This window comes from Grampus griseus, assembly GCF_964374135.1.
Source record: "Grampus griseus genome assembly, chromosome: 8".
Classification (NCBI taxonomy): domain Eukaryota; kingdom Metazoa; phylum Chordata; class Mammalia; order Artiodactyla; family Delphinidae; genus Grampus; species Grampus griseus.
Genome location: NC_139002.1, coordinates 65,708,994 through 65,723,974, shown reverse-complemented (window position 1 = coordinate 65,723,974; position 14,981 = coordinate 65,708,994). Strand labels below are relative to the sequence as shown.

Here is a 14,981-nt window from a genome sequence, read left to right as displayed (position 1 = left end):
AAGAGGTACAAACTATGAGGTATAAAATAAGCTACAAGAATATATTGTACAACACAGGGAATATAGCTAATATAATAACTATAAATGGAGTATAACCTTTAAAAATTGTGAATCACTATATTGTATACCTGTAATTTATATTGTACATCAACTATACTTCAATTTAAAAAATTGAAGTTTGATGAGCTTTGCTATTAAATACTAAGTTTATATGAATTATTCCCTAATTTCTGAACTGTGCAGTTCCAGAGGAAGACTGGCCCAGTTTCCTCAGCTCTGAAAGTCTTATTTTGTAAGCCTGTATAAATTCCTGTCACCATTAATGCTATTTATTTGTTCTCTACCCCATGTATAGTCTTTTATTACAAAGAATCTTACATATTTGCATCTCTGTAGAGACCTTACCTTCCCCAAATTTAATGAATTTTCTGATTACTAGAGATGGTTCTACCATTTTCACAGTGGAATCTGATTCATACTTGATTCTGTTTTTTCTCTTACTGCCCTCTCAAGTAATAATTAATAAATGCTAGTTACAAATATTATTATTTTATTCAAAATATTGAAATGTTGCTATAATCATGTCTTTTTAATATAACCTAACTATTGTACTTCACTTTCTCATGTCTCCAGATTGTAAGTTTTGGTATATAATAGAACTTAAGATATTCAAGAAGGAAATCTGTTGTTTCAGTTATAGTAGAATGGCATGTGGTTGTTGGATTCAAATAAATCTTTAATTAAAAAATTCTATAGGGGCTTCCCTGGTGGTCCAGTGGGTAAGGCTCCGCACTCCCAATGCAGAGGGCCCGGGTTTGATCCCTGATCGGGGAACTAGATCCCACATGCATGCTGCAACTAAAGATCCCACGTGCCACAACGAAGATCCTGTATACCGCAACTAAGATAAATGATAAATGAATAAATAAATAAATATTTTTAAAAACTGAACCTTAATTTAAAAAAAAAGAAATTCTTTAAATAAATTAAAATGAAAAGGATTGTCAATACTGATCTCTAAAATTAGTTTCTTAATTCTGGGAAAGTTGCCTGACCTCAACAACTAAACAGGATGATGGCTAATCAACCCTACAGGTTATTTTGAGTATCACATGATATAATATTGTATATTTTGAACCCCACAAATGTAGGGGACATGATATTATTCATTTGCTCAGACTCTTGCTCTCTTGTTAGGTAATTTGCAAACTTTGAAAACTTCTGTTTCCTAGGATGTTTGACTAAATATTTGTTCCCCTTTTTTGGGAAAAATCGATCAAAAAAATTATCAACTTTTTTTTTTCATTTTCTTTGTATTTTTAGATTAACAAAAGCAGTGGCATTGTGGAAGCATCACGGATCATGAATTTGTACCAGTTTATGCAGCTTTATAAAGACATCACGAGTCAAGCAGCAGGAGTATTGGCACAGAGCTCCACCTCTGAAGACCCTGATGAAAACTCATCATCTGTAACATCTTGTCAGGCTAGTCTTTGGATGGGAAGGTATACAGTTCATAAATACCATGTTTCTCTTATTTTCCAACATGCAAAGTACTGAAATCGCATTAATGTTTTTGCTGGTGTTCTCCATGACATCTTAAATCACATTACTTTTTGTCTTAGTTGATATTATATCCCAGATCTGCTTTTGGATTATTCTGTGTTTCAGGACATTGTTAGAGTGCCAAATAAAAGAAAAACTAAAGTGGCTCACACCAGGTAATGCTTCTGTCAATCTAGTTTCCATGAATCCACTCTTCGCTCTACCTGCTTGCATTTAATGACAAAGGATATAGTTAATACCCCTCTTATAATAGGCATTTAGGTTCTTAGACAATCAAAGCTCTTCAGGGAGTTAGGTCCAAGAATCTGGCAAAACCATTCCAGTTTTTCTTAAAGATATCTGACTAATTGGAGCATTAACATTGTAAATACTGTCTCCAGGACTTGGCAGTCCATTCAGGAATGAACAAGTAGTTGGTACACATATTGCATGTACTGAGTTACCAGAAGGAAATGAAGTCAGACAGCATTTTCTGTGATGGTGCTTGTTTACTCAGGCCTAATATATTATTGTTCTATCTAAACTTTCTTTTCCTTCTCTGTAATGCTTTTGGCATGTGAAAACTCCCACCTGTTGCCACTTGACAACCATGACCATAATTTAACTTTATAAATGCCTCATTGGAAAAAGGCTTATGTGGGTCCAGACATGTTGACATCCTGTCTTATTGTCATACAGGGTAGACAGCACAAATCTGAATTGACAGTGTCTTTTAACTTGAAGTTAAGAATATGGTTAACAAGAACTTCTTTTTTATTGCTCCATTTACAGTTGCATTTTCCGATCCATTCTTAACCACCTGGTTTCCAAATACTATGTTGTAGTAAGATTGTATTTTAACTTACCATTTCCTGTTTATCTTTAATAGGATTGTTTGGTTTTCTACGTTTGGGCTGTACAAGTGTTGCTGATGAAATGCCAAATGAGTTTTAGAGTATTATAGGCAGGATTTTGGCTTATCTTTCCTGTATTTTGTAAAGTTAATCTTTCAAAGACAGGCGTCTGATTTCCTGCTTTTTGTCCTCTCCCTCTTCAGAATGGTGATTTTTTTTTGAGTATTTTGAAAGTTGACAATAGTATTTATTAGTAAATAGTATTTACTAAGCTCAATGGTAGCAAATTAATTGAAAGTAATACTTTTTTCTTATTGCAGTCATTGTAGTGAAGGAGGTAAGAGTGTTATTCCTTTTCATGTGCGCTTGAGACTGGGAAACTCAATGCCTGATTGGTAGGTTAGGGCTGCTTCTTGCCTTTGTATGATTTTTGGGTTTTTTTGTTACACCCTGATACACTTAGTTCATAGAAAAACAGACTTTTCAAGTTGAGAGGGATCTTAAGAGGTATTTATTTGGTTCAGCCTTACATCTGGTGCCTATTTCTATTAGTGGTTTATATTTATTAAGTACTTGTAGGGTATTAGGCATTGTGATGAGTGCTTTACACGTATAAACTAATTAAATCACAACAACCCCATAGGAATACAATTATTGGTTCATTACAGATGTAGAAACTGAGGTTTAGACAAATAAATGACACGGCTAGAAATTGGCCTAGCTGAGATTCACATTCTGGCCTGTCTGGCAATACAGCCATGCTCGCAACCTCTGCATTAGTACTCTCTGGTGCAGGAAGATCCTATATTAGAGTGCTTCTTAAACTTTAATATTCACTGGTTTTGAGAAGGAGCTTGAGATTCTGTCAGGTTCCCAGGTGTTGTCACTACTGCTCATCCATGGATAGCACTTTGCATAGTGAGACTTAACCACATTTAGCCAAGTGGTAGTCCAGCTTGTACATGAACACCTGCAGCTGTAAGGGACTCACTGCCTCAGAAAGGCAAGCCTTTTGATTCACAAATAGCTTTAATCACTATGTAATTTTCCCTTTTGCTATTTTCCTCAGAGACAAAATCTGGCTCTCCTAAGGCAGCATAGCACAGATTCTAGAACCAAATTGCCTGTTTTCAAATCCTGGCTCTACTCCTTACTATGTCACTCTGGACAAGTTATTAAACTCTCTTTCCTCAGTTTCCTCATCTTTTAAAAGAGGATGACAGTGATAAGATCTACTTCATAGGACTCTTGGGAGAGTTAAGTGAGTTAATATATGTAAAATGCTTGGGGGCTTCCCTGGTAGTGCAGTGGTTAAGAATCCACCTGCCAACTCAGGGGACATGGGTTGGAGCCCTGGTCTGGGAAGATCCCACATGCCACGGAGCAACTAAGCCCATGTGCCACAACTACTGAGCCTGCGCTCTAGAGCCCATGAGCCACAACTGAAGCCCGCACGCCTAGAGCCCATGCTCCACAATAAGAGAAGCCACCGCAATGAGAAGCCCGCGCACCACAACTAAGAGTAGCCCCTGCTCGCCGCAACTAGAGAAAGCCTGCGCACAGCGACAACGACCCAACGCAGCCAAAAATAAATAAATTAAATAAATAAAATGCTTGGAACAGTGCCTGGCCCATAAAAAAAAAAAAGTGTGTAAAAGTTAACTATCATTATTCTTAAATTATTACTGTATTCTACTTATTTCAGTGACACTGCCCTCTGGAAATCCACCAAACAAGTCTGTTCTCTCTTTCAGTCCTTCAAATACTTGAAAACAGAAATCAGATTCTCACTGAGCCTCTGTTCTCCAGGATAAGCCTCCCCAGTTCCTTCGGCCTTTGTTTGTATAGGTCTCTTCTATATCCCAGAGGCTTTCCTGGATGATCTTTTATTTGTCAATTTGTCTTTCAGGGTAGGGGGCAGAGAACTGAATTCTCCACTTTACAAGTGGTCTAATAAGGACAAACAGAGCAAGACTCTTCCTCCTTCCTTCTTCTGGTCACTGTATTGCTAGGAAGGTAGCAAGAAAAGTGAACATAGTACAGCTTCTACTGGCTGCTTCTGTGTCTCCTGTTCTTTCTTTCACCTCCATCCAGAATGCTGTTCTTTGTAACCCTCTACTCCTCAGTTTTAAACTCTAACCGTCAGGACTCTGTCACTGTTTATGGATTCAGTTATATTCTCTGCTACTGACACCCAAGTCCATGTCCTTAGACATAAATTGTAAACTCCTCAAGAGCAGAGACCCTAGTTCTTCTGGGTCTGGCACAATACGTGGCACCTAAAAGGCATTTAAACATTTAAATGAATAGATATAGAAAAATTCAAATAACATTAGATCCACATCCATCTAGGGTTTCATTAAGTTTCCCCATTTCAATTCAGGGGCTGCCCTCTTTTATGCATTGCTAAAGCATAGCATTTAGTCTATTACCACATCCTGATGATTTGTCTTTTGTAATGCCACTTAGACCAGGCCCTAATTATCTCCCAGGTGAATTGCTGAAATAAGGATCTGATTGGTGTTCCTCCCTCTAGACTGTCCTCCATACTGCTCTCCCAATTAATCTCCTACAGCATTATTTCCAATGGGGGTTCACTTTCCCCTTGATTAAACTCTGTCAGAACAAGTTTAAACTTATTATTTTGACATACAAGGATCAGATTATCTCTGCTATACTTAAGCAATCTTTTCTCTTATTTTTCTCCCCGGAGCATGATGCTAGCCTCCTTGTTACACACATATACAGAGTTTTGGGGGTTTTTTTTCCTACCTCTGTAGCTTTGTTTATTCACATAGAACGTCCTCTGTCTGTCGAAATCCTATCATTTTTTTCTACCTCATCTTTCCGACAAGTTTGAAATATACTCATTTCTTCCTTCTTTACTTAGCACTTACTACATGTAATGCACATTTGACATTTGCTTATCTTCTATATACAAATTGACAGATTTTAAAGTACTATATAATGTCTTATATACAGTGGTATAAGCACAGCAGGGAATAAAAACATGTTAGAGATAGTTCCTACCCTCAAGAAGCTTATAGTCCAGTGGCTATACTTTGAAACATTTAATTTTTGTATAATTATAAAAGGTAGTACATGCTTGATGAAGTAAACCTAAAAATTACAGAATAGCACAAAGATTAAAAGCAAATTAAAATCACTTCAAGAAACATGTATTGAGAACCTAAGACAGACTCCTTGTATTCAAAGAGCTTACAGTGTATGGATAGACCAACCAATAAATAGCCAATTAAAATACAGTATTTAAGTCCTTTAACTGAGGAAAATGTTGGTTTTGAGAGCATAGAGAAGATGGTATCTTGAGCTGAGTAACTGAGGTTGGAGTTTACCAAACTCACAAGAGTATGCCAGGAAAGGAAAACACCACATACAAAGGTCCTTGGCTCATTCAGGGGCCTTCAGAATTGTGGCTGGAGTAGAAGGTTCAGTATCTCTTTTCTTCCCAAGATGAAAGAGCTCTTTGAGGACAAATAACTTTGCTTTCTAACTCTTTTTGTATTTCATATAGCAAGCACCTGATCCTTAAGACTAAGCTATTCTTTCACTTATATGCCCATTATCAGCAGTAGCATAACAAGACCCTGATGGCAGGATCCCTATTTTAGAAAGCTTTGTATCCTGCATGGTACATAAATCATATATTGGTTGAATTCATTTATAAAAATTCAATATGATTAAAATGGGCTAAGTTATTTTCCAGTTTTGGTCCATATTTTCCTTTTAACCATCTCAGGATTTATCTTTTATCCAGTCCTTCCTTTATGGAATTTGCCCCTCTAGTACTTCTTCCCTAATATATTAGCTGTCCCTAAAAGATAAGTTAATTTACTCTGATATTGCATGAGTCATATTGTGCTTTATGTTGGGGGCACATAGATGCTTGATAATGCTTTTTAAGGCAATGGAAACAAAGTTTACTGCACAGTGACAACAGAGAATATCATTGCTCCAGCTCAGTTTTCACATTGCAGGGTAAAGCAGCTGACTGACGAGGAGGAGTGCTGTATCTGTATGGATGGTCGAGCTGACCTCATCCTGCCTTGTGCTCACAGCTTTTGTCAGAAGTGCATTGACAAGTGGTAAGTAATCTGCTGCTTTCATGGGTTAGGCCAAGATCAAGAGGGAGAGTGTATATGAATAAACTTCAAAAAATGCAAAAATATTATAGTTAAGTATAAGAGATTTTGTTCTTTAGTACTTTGGATTTTATGACATGCCTCCTACTGGTTAAAATATTTTTATACCTAAAGTTTATAAAATGTGGGGATGTATCTTAGTTTTGACAATTTACTTTTGCTCTAAGGAGATTTGTGCCTGACTAGAGTCTAGAATCAAACATTCCGCCTTTTCTTCTATTTTCCTCCTCATTTCTACTTTTTTCCTCCATATATGATTAGAAAGAATAATATGAATCCTTGAATATTGAATATTGGACCTGGAGAGAACTTTAGAGAATAGCTAGTCAAGCTCATTATTTTACAAAATAAGAATCAAGTGTTCAGGAGAATTTATAATTGACATACAATATGTCAGTTATAACTACATATATTTAACGTACAATTTGATATATTTTGATATATGTATATGCCCATAAAAATCATCATCACAATCTAGGTAATGAACAAATCTGTCACTCCCAAAAGTTACCTCATGCCCACTGTAAGGTCTCCTTCCCCCCACCCCTTCTTTTAGTCCCCAGACAACCACTAATATGCTTTCAATCACTATAAAATAATTTGGATTTTCTATAATTTTTATAAATGGAATCATACAGTATGTACTCTTTTTTTGTCTGGCTTTTTTCATTCATTATAATTATTTCAAGATTTACTTATGTTGTAGTATGTATCAGTAGCTCCTTCCTTTTTATTACTGAGTAGTATTCATTGTATGGATATACCACAGCTTATTTATTATCCATTCACCCATTGATGGACATCGGGTTGTTTTCAATTTTTGGCTATTACAAATAAAGCTGCCTTTATATATACTTTAAATGTACATTTGTGGACAACTGCTTTTATGGACATACATTTTGTTTTTTTCTTGGATAAATAACTAGAAGTGGAATGGCTAGATCATATGGTAGGTATATGTTTAACTTTGTAAGAAACTGCCCACTGTTTTCCAAAGTGGCTGTGACATTTTACACTCCTACCAGCAGTGTATGAGAGCTCCACTTGCCACACAACCTTGCCAGTACTTGGTATTTGTCAGTCCTTTTAATTGTAGCCATTCTAATAGATGTGTAGTGGTATCTCACTGTGGTTTTAATTTGCCTTTCCCTCCTGACTGATGATGCTGCGCATATTTTCTTATGCTAATTTTCCATCTGTATGTATTTCATCTTTGGTGAAGTATTCATTCAGATCTTTTGCCCATTTCTTTATTGGGTTGTTTTGTATTAAGTTTTGAGAGTTCTTTATGTATTATGGATACATGTCCTTTATCAGATATATGATTTGCAAATATTTTCTCCCACTCTGATTTATCTTTTCATTCTCTTAAGAATGTCTTTCAAAGAGTAGACGTTTTTAATTTTGATGAAGTCCAATTTCTCAGTTTGTGATTAATGGATAATGATTTTTTACTGTCATATCTAAGAAATCTTTGTGTAACCCAAGGTCACAAAGGTTTTCTTCCATTTTTTCTTCCAAAAGATTTATAGTTTTTAGGTTTTACATTTTGGTCTATGATCTATTTTGAGTTAATTTTTATATATGCTGTGACATGTGGATCAAAAAGTTTTTATTTTACGCTTACATGGCTTTCCAGTTGCTCCAGCACAATTTGTAGAAAAGACTATCTTTTCTTCACTAAATTGCCTCTTCACCTTTGTTAAAAATCAGTTGTTAAAGCACAGGTGAGTCTATTTCTGGACTCTATTCTGTTCCATTGACCTATTGTCTATTTCACACCAATACCACACTACATAGGTTAGTGTAGCTTTGTAAGTCTTAAAATCAGGGAGTGTTAATCCTCCAACTTTGTTCTTTTTCAAAGTTGTTTTGGCTTTTCTAGATCTTCTGCATTTCAGTGTGAACTGTATAATCAGCTTGTCAATTTCTACAAAAAAGCTATAAGAATTTTGATTGGGATTGCATTAAATAATTTTGAGAGTGTTAACTTCTTAACAATACTGAGTCTGCCAACGCACATCACAGTATATTTCTCGATTTATTTAGGTCTTCTTTAATTTCTGTCATCAATATTTGTAGTTTCCAGTGTTGCATATCCTTGACAGATTGATCCCTAAGTATTTTATAATTTTTATGCTACTTTAAATGGTATTTTTAAATTTCAGTTTCTGATTATTGTATTTCTATGTACTAGCAATAAACAGATTTTGTGTATCAATCTATCGTGCAACCTTACGGATTTATTTATTAGCTCTTATAGCTTTATTGTAGATTCCATAGGATTTTATCAAGTGTGTGAAAAACACTTTTGAAAGATATTTTTTCTGGATATAGAATTCTAGACTGATATTTTTTCTCTCAGTACTTTAATGATGTTGCTCCCCCCCCCCTTCTTGCTTACATTATTTCCTGTGAGAAATCTGCTCTCATCCTCATCATTTTTCCTCTGTAGGTAATGTGCCTTTTTTTCTCTGGCTGCTTTTAAGGTTTTTTCCCTTTATCACTGATTTTGAGCAACTTGATTGATGTGCGTTAGTTTTCTTCATGTTCCTTGCACTTAGGGTTCATTGAGCTCCTTGGATTTGTAGGTTTATAGTATCATCAGTTTTGGAAATTTTTCAGCCAGTATTTTCTCAAATATTTTTTTCTGTTTTCTTTTGTCCCCTCTCCTTCTGAGACTCCAGTTACTAATGTATTAGACCACTTTAGGTTGTCCCACAGTTCACTGATGCTATTTTCCTTCTTTTTTTTTTTTTTTTTTTTTTGCGGTACATGGGCCTCTCACTGCTGTGGCCTCTCCCGTTGCAGAGCACAGGCTCCGTACATGCAGGCCCAGCAGCCATGGCTCATGGGCCCAGCCGCTCCGCGGCATGTGGGATCCTCCCGGACCGGGGCACAAACCCGTGTCCCCTGCATCGGCAGGCGGACTCTCAACCACTGCGCCACCAGGGAAGCCCTTTCCTTCTTTTTTGAGTCATTTTCTCTGTATTTCATTTTGGATATTGCTATATCTTTTCAAATTCACTAATCTTTTTTTCCTGCAATGTCTAACTTGCCATTAATCCCACCCAGTGTATTTTTTTCTTGAGATATCTTAGTTTTCATCCAGAAGTTTAAGTTTTTAATATCTTCCAATCTCTGCTTAATATGTTTGTCTTTCCTCTACTTTTTTAATATATGGAATATAATTATCATAACCTTTCATTTTCTTGCTGCTAATTCTAATATCTGTGTGAGTTCTGGATTACTTTTGATGGATTTTCCTCTTCATTTTGGGTTGTATTTTTATACTTCTTTGTATGACTGGTAGTTCTTAACTGGGTGCCAGACATTGTGATTTTTTTACCTTTTGGGGTACTGGATATTTTTGTATACGTATAAATATTCTTGAGCTTTGTTCTGGAATATAGTTACTTGGAAACAGTTTAATCCTTTTGAGTCTTGCTTTTATGGTTTGTTAGGCAGGACCAGAATGATGTTTAGTTTAGAAGCTAATTATGCCCCACTAATGAGACAAGACTTCAGAGTACTCTACCCAATGCTCCATAAATTATGAGGTTTTCCACGCTGGCTGGTGGGAACAGGCAATGTCCCAGGCCCTGTGTGAGCTTTGGTTACTGTTCCCTCAAATCCTTTTGGGTGATTCCACAGCCTCGAGTAGTTTCCTCACATGCACACACTGATCATTACTCTACTGAATATATCTACGGGGACCTTCAGTAGACTGTGGTATTCTCCCTTTGTGTAGCTTTCTCCTTTGCAGTACTCCACCCTATGAACTCTAGCTGCTTTGGCTTCCCGAGGTCCTCAGCTCTGACTTGTCAACTCAGGGAGTCTACCGGGCTCCATCTCAGTCTCCCCTGCTTGCTCTGTAGCCTGGAAACTCTCAAGGGCAGTAAGCTGGGCAATTAATAGGGCTCACCTTCTTTTGCTTCCTATCTCTCCAGGGTTATAATCTTTTGTCATCTTATGCTTAGTGTTGAAAACCATTATTTCATGTATTTTGTCCAGTGTTTTAGTTGTTTCAAGTGGGAAGATAAATCTGTTCCCTATTGGCCAGAAACTGACTGTTTTAAAATTGTAACTTTGTGCACAGAAAAGCACACAATTATCTTGAAAAATATCTCTGAGGAACCAGAAATGAATCTGAATTATATATGCCAGCTCTACTTTCACATTGAGTTTTTGGAACAGATTTCTAAATTTTTGCACAGAAGCCAAGGAGCAATTGATATAATTTAATTACTTTGGTCTCAGACTTCACTGAGAGATGAAGAGAAAAATATTTTCCCTCTATGACATGTTTCTGGCTCAAATATGTTATTTTTGAAATTTCCAAAATAGTGTTTGACAAGACAAAAAAATCCCTTTGGAAAACATAATCTGATTTAAGTGATTATATATAAGCTCTTTCCTCCCCCCAAAATTATTCTGCATGTAAAGTTCATTTATTATTTTAAACCTTGAATGCTTCCATTCCATTGTTTATAGCAGCAAAAGATAGGAGAAAACCTAAATGTCCTTCTATGGGAGATAAGTTAAATGAAGTATGGCCTATCCAAACAGTGTATGTTTATTTTGAATAGACAGCTCTAACAGGTGCTGATACTTGTAAAAAGAGCAGTGATGTATAGATACACACAAGCTTGGTCATGCCTGGTCTATCTCTAGAAGAATGTATAAGAAACTGGTAACAGTGGTTGCCTCTGGGGATAATAATTAAAGACTGGGATAGGAGGAAGAGATATATTTTTCACTATATACTTTTATGCTGTTTACTTAAAAAAAAATGTACTTGTATTGTTCCAAATCCATTTTTTAAACAGAAAAAGAAAACAAACTGTTATTTGACTTCTCTAATAGGAGTGATCGACACAGGAATTGCCCGATTTGCCGCCTACAGATGACTGGAGCAAATGAATCTTGGGTGGTGTCAGATGCACCCACTGAAGATGATATGGCTAACTATATTCTTAACATGGCTGATGAGGCAGGCCAGCCCCATAGGCCATGACCTTGGGGTGAAGTGTTCTGTTGCTAATGTGGGCTACAAACACTTTGGTCATGGCGGAAGAATGCAGGGATGTTGTAGGACAGACACAGAGAAGTCAATTTTCCCCACCCTCTTATTTTCACTATTCTGACAATTTGTCCATTTCCTTTGATAAACTTTCCATGTCTTCCATTTATGGTAAACTAAAACTTGCTACTGTTTTAGACCATATTTTCCTATTGTTTATCTGTTCTAATATATATTAGGACTAATAGCTCTTGACTCCTTTGCTGAGGTAACAGCAACATTTCCAGGGGCTTCTGAAATACTATTATTTTTCAGGGCAAGAGTATTCTGGAATCTATTTAGTTAGGTTTAAAATAAACCTTGAATGTTAAAAAGCTGTAGCCATCTGAGAGAAAATCTTAAATGACTGAAAATGTAGAATACATCAAAGTGCATGTTACTACTTAAATTAGTCTTACTGCTGGAATCTAAGGAGTATGTATGCCCCCTTGTGGTTAGCTATTGCTCCTTTTATAGTTTTTACTTGAAATAATCCGCAATTATTTCATAACTTTAAGTGTTTTGGAACTACATGCTTTTCACTTAAAAGTCTTCTCCCCCCTCCCCCATGCTGTATAATTTGGATTAGGACTATAAACTTGGGCAGGACTTTGCCTTGTAAATGGATTTCTGCTGGAGAATCTTCTTGGCTATTCTGGAAATGCTTTCCCACAGCTGGGAAACTGTTCTAAATAGCTTTTGATAATACGTATGTATCTTGCCGTTTCAGATGGAAATTTTTCTTCATCACAGACCCTAAATTTTATGTCCAAATTATGATAAATCATTCAATATTGGTTTATGGTGCTTTTATTTTCTTAATTTGAAGGCATCTTTCTGAGGTCCCAAAGTCTTCAAATTTCTTAGATTAAGAGAGAAGAAAATAGGGTGTAGCCTTTTAACCATACGTACATAAAACACCTCTGAAAGTTAGGAGATTAATTTGACTTACTGTTTCACTGCATTTTATTTGAAATACCCTGAAAGAGTATAGTTATGTTCAGTGGCATTTGAACCATTTTTTTAAAATTTTGCTTATAAAGTAAAATTTTTTATTTTATGCAAACACTAACATTTCAGCATATAATAAACTAGGGCCTGATGTCTTTAAAAAGTATTTTAACATTCCATGTAACTTCTCTGATTTATTATTGGTAAATTGCAAATGTTACTATTTTCCAGAGTACCAAAGTATACAATTTAAGTTGCTGCTTATTGACAGCAGAATTTTTGGATACTAGGGACTTTAACAGGCATGCAAATTAAGTAATTCATTTTTAGGAAAAATGTCTGACAAAAGGTAGCTTGATTTTACCCCAAAAATAGTGATAACTAATTGGTTGACATTCATGATGGGGGCAGCTCAGTACCAAATAGCTAAACACTTGCTATGGACGCTTATGCAAGTAGAGTACTGGGGGCTGTAGCATATCAACCTGGCAGTGTACTTGATGGCTGTGTGACCTAGAGAAAGCCCCTTCCTCTGGTTTGTAGGTTCTTACTTTAGAAACAGACTTTATCTGTGGTTTTCACACTTTATTTCAGCAATAGAACTTTTTTTTCAAGTAAAAATCTTACTCAGAACCCTTACACACACGTGCTGCACATGCATGAACACACACCCTACCCCACTAAATGTCATTTTATCATTATAAATTTCCTTATATAAACTTCATATACCATAATAACTAAATATTTATGAAGTCAACCAATGAAAACATGTATTAATGCACTGGTGATTACCAGTATATTGGAATCTGATGAGTAATACAGTTGTATGATGGGACTTGTTTTTAAAATTTTTTTTCAAAAGAAGAATTAAATAATTCAAGTCAAAATCCAGAACTCTGAATCTCCTCCATGGATTCTTAGTACTCCATGGAACCTATTTTGAAAACCTTGAGACAGAGAATCCTCTGAGGTGTTTTCCAGCTCTAAGATTTTAATTTCTGAGTCTCATTCAGATTGCCCAATTTAAGAATGTTTCTGAAAATGAACAAAGTGGCTTTACTGATTTTTAGATCTTTCCAGGTATAGCCAATGATTTTATCCCCCAGAATCCTTCACCTTTCAAGGAATTATTTAACAGTGAGCCCAGTGACTTGATATTGCCCAAACCTTTTATTTATTTTCCAATATGAGCTCCAAGACACTAACTGATCTACTGTGAAATTAAACGTTTTTACTAGCCTTATCAAATAAAGGAGCACAGTTTTTTGCTCACTCCATTAAACTGGGTGATAATTCTTCAGATGTGAATGTTAGGTAGGTTCTACTGTAATAGCTAATCATAGAAGTTATAAATTTGTTTAATGGATGAAATGTATACTTTTTGTATTCTGTACAGCTTGTCTTTTTTAAATATGAAGTACTTAAACGCACTTACTATGATAGGAAATATGTGTGCCTTCTAGGATTTATGAAGTGGTTTCATGAACTCTTAAGAAATTTGTTTTATAAGTTATAAAGTTTCCCTATCTTAACCCAATAACAAAGGGTTTACTCATAATACTGTAGAACTTTAGTTTGAGAAAGTGGATTTGACTATGTACTGAATTTAGACGTTGAAAATAATAGTATCTGTTTTATTCTTAGGGCAAACTGACATATTGTGCAATAAATAATCTTTAGCAAGTAAATTTTAGCTAATTGAAGAGATTTTTTTTTTCTTATCATGTAGTTTCACATTCTTATATACTGTGTTTATATTCCTTAGAGGACTATTTTGTATTGTGCTCTGGGGGATTGTAATGTTTTTGTGCTATGTTTTAAAACTCATTTCAAATTAGACTCAATTTCCTTATACCTAATATATGTATGGGTAATAAGGCTGCTTGAAAATATATTTTGGTTCAGTGATTTTTATCACTGGAAAGTTGGATTCATTAAAAGGTAGTCCAAAGAATTTGCACTTTTCACTGTTTTTTTCTTCATTAAGTAAGTCCAGCTTACTTTGTCTGTCTAGGAATAAGAAAACTACTTGGAGATTAGGGAAATCAGCTGTTCACCCACATTTAAAATGGGCAACACAATGACAATATAATATAAAGAGTTAGCAACAGACTTTCATTTGTTTTCATGGTCTTTTGTTACCCTACTGAATAGTAAAAATAATCGGTAAAATACTTCATGGTGGTTTTGATGTTTACCTTATAAGATCATTTCTAAGATAAAAGAATGTAATTAGAGAAGCAGGCTAGAATCTTAGTGCTGAGAAGTGGAAAGCCATTTATAAGAAGGAGTAGCAGTTAATAATTAATGTATATTGTCATGGAGAAGTACACATTTTGGTATTAAAGACATAAACGTCCCCTCAGATATATTTTGATAATCTTGCAGCTGTTTATAGTCTTAATT

At 35.5% G+C, this 14,981-nt stretch overlaps 1 protein-coding gene across 2 annotated transcripts in view; it reads left to right on the top strand.

Annotated features, from left to right (window-relative positions):
* The window catches only part of RNF141 (ring finger protein 141), a 48,611-nt gene extending 33,870 nt beyond the window's left edge, over positions 1 to 14,741 (top strand). For both annotated transcript variants that reach the window (XM_082660238.1, XM_082660239.1), the window contains 3 exons: positions 1,324 to 1,505; positions 6,398 to 6,505; positions 11,429 to 14,741. In XM_082660238.1, coding sequence (XP_082516364.1) covers positions 1,324 to 1,505; positions 6,398 to 6,505; positions 11,429 to 11,579 — 441 coding nt within the window. In that variant the 3' untranslated portion in view covers positions 11,580 to 14,741. The remainder of the gene's footprint in view (positions 1 to 1,323; positions 1,506 to 6,397; positions 6,506 to 11,428) is intronic.
* The last annotated feature ends 240 nt before the right edge of the window (positions 14,742 to 14,981 follow it).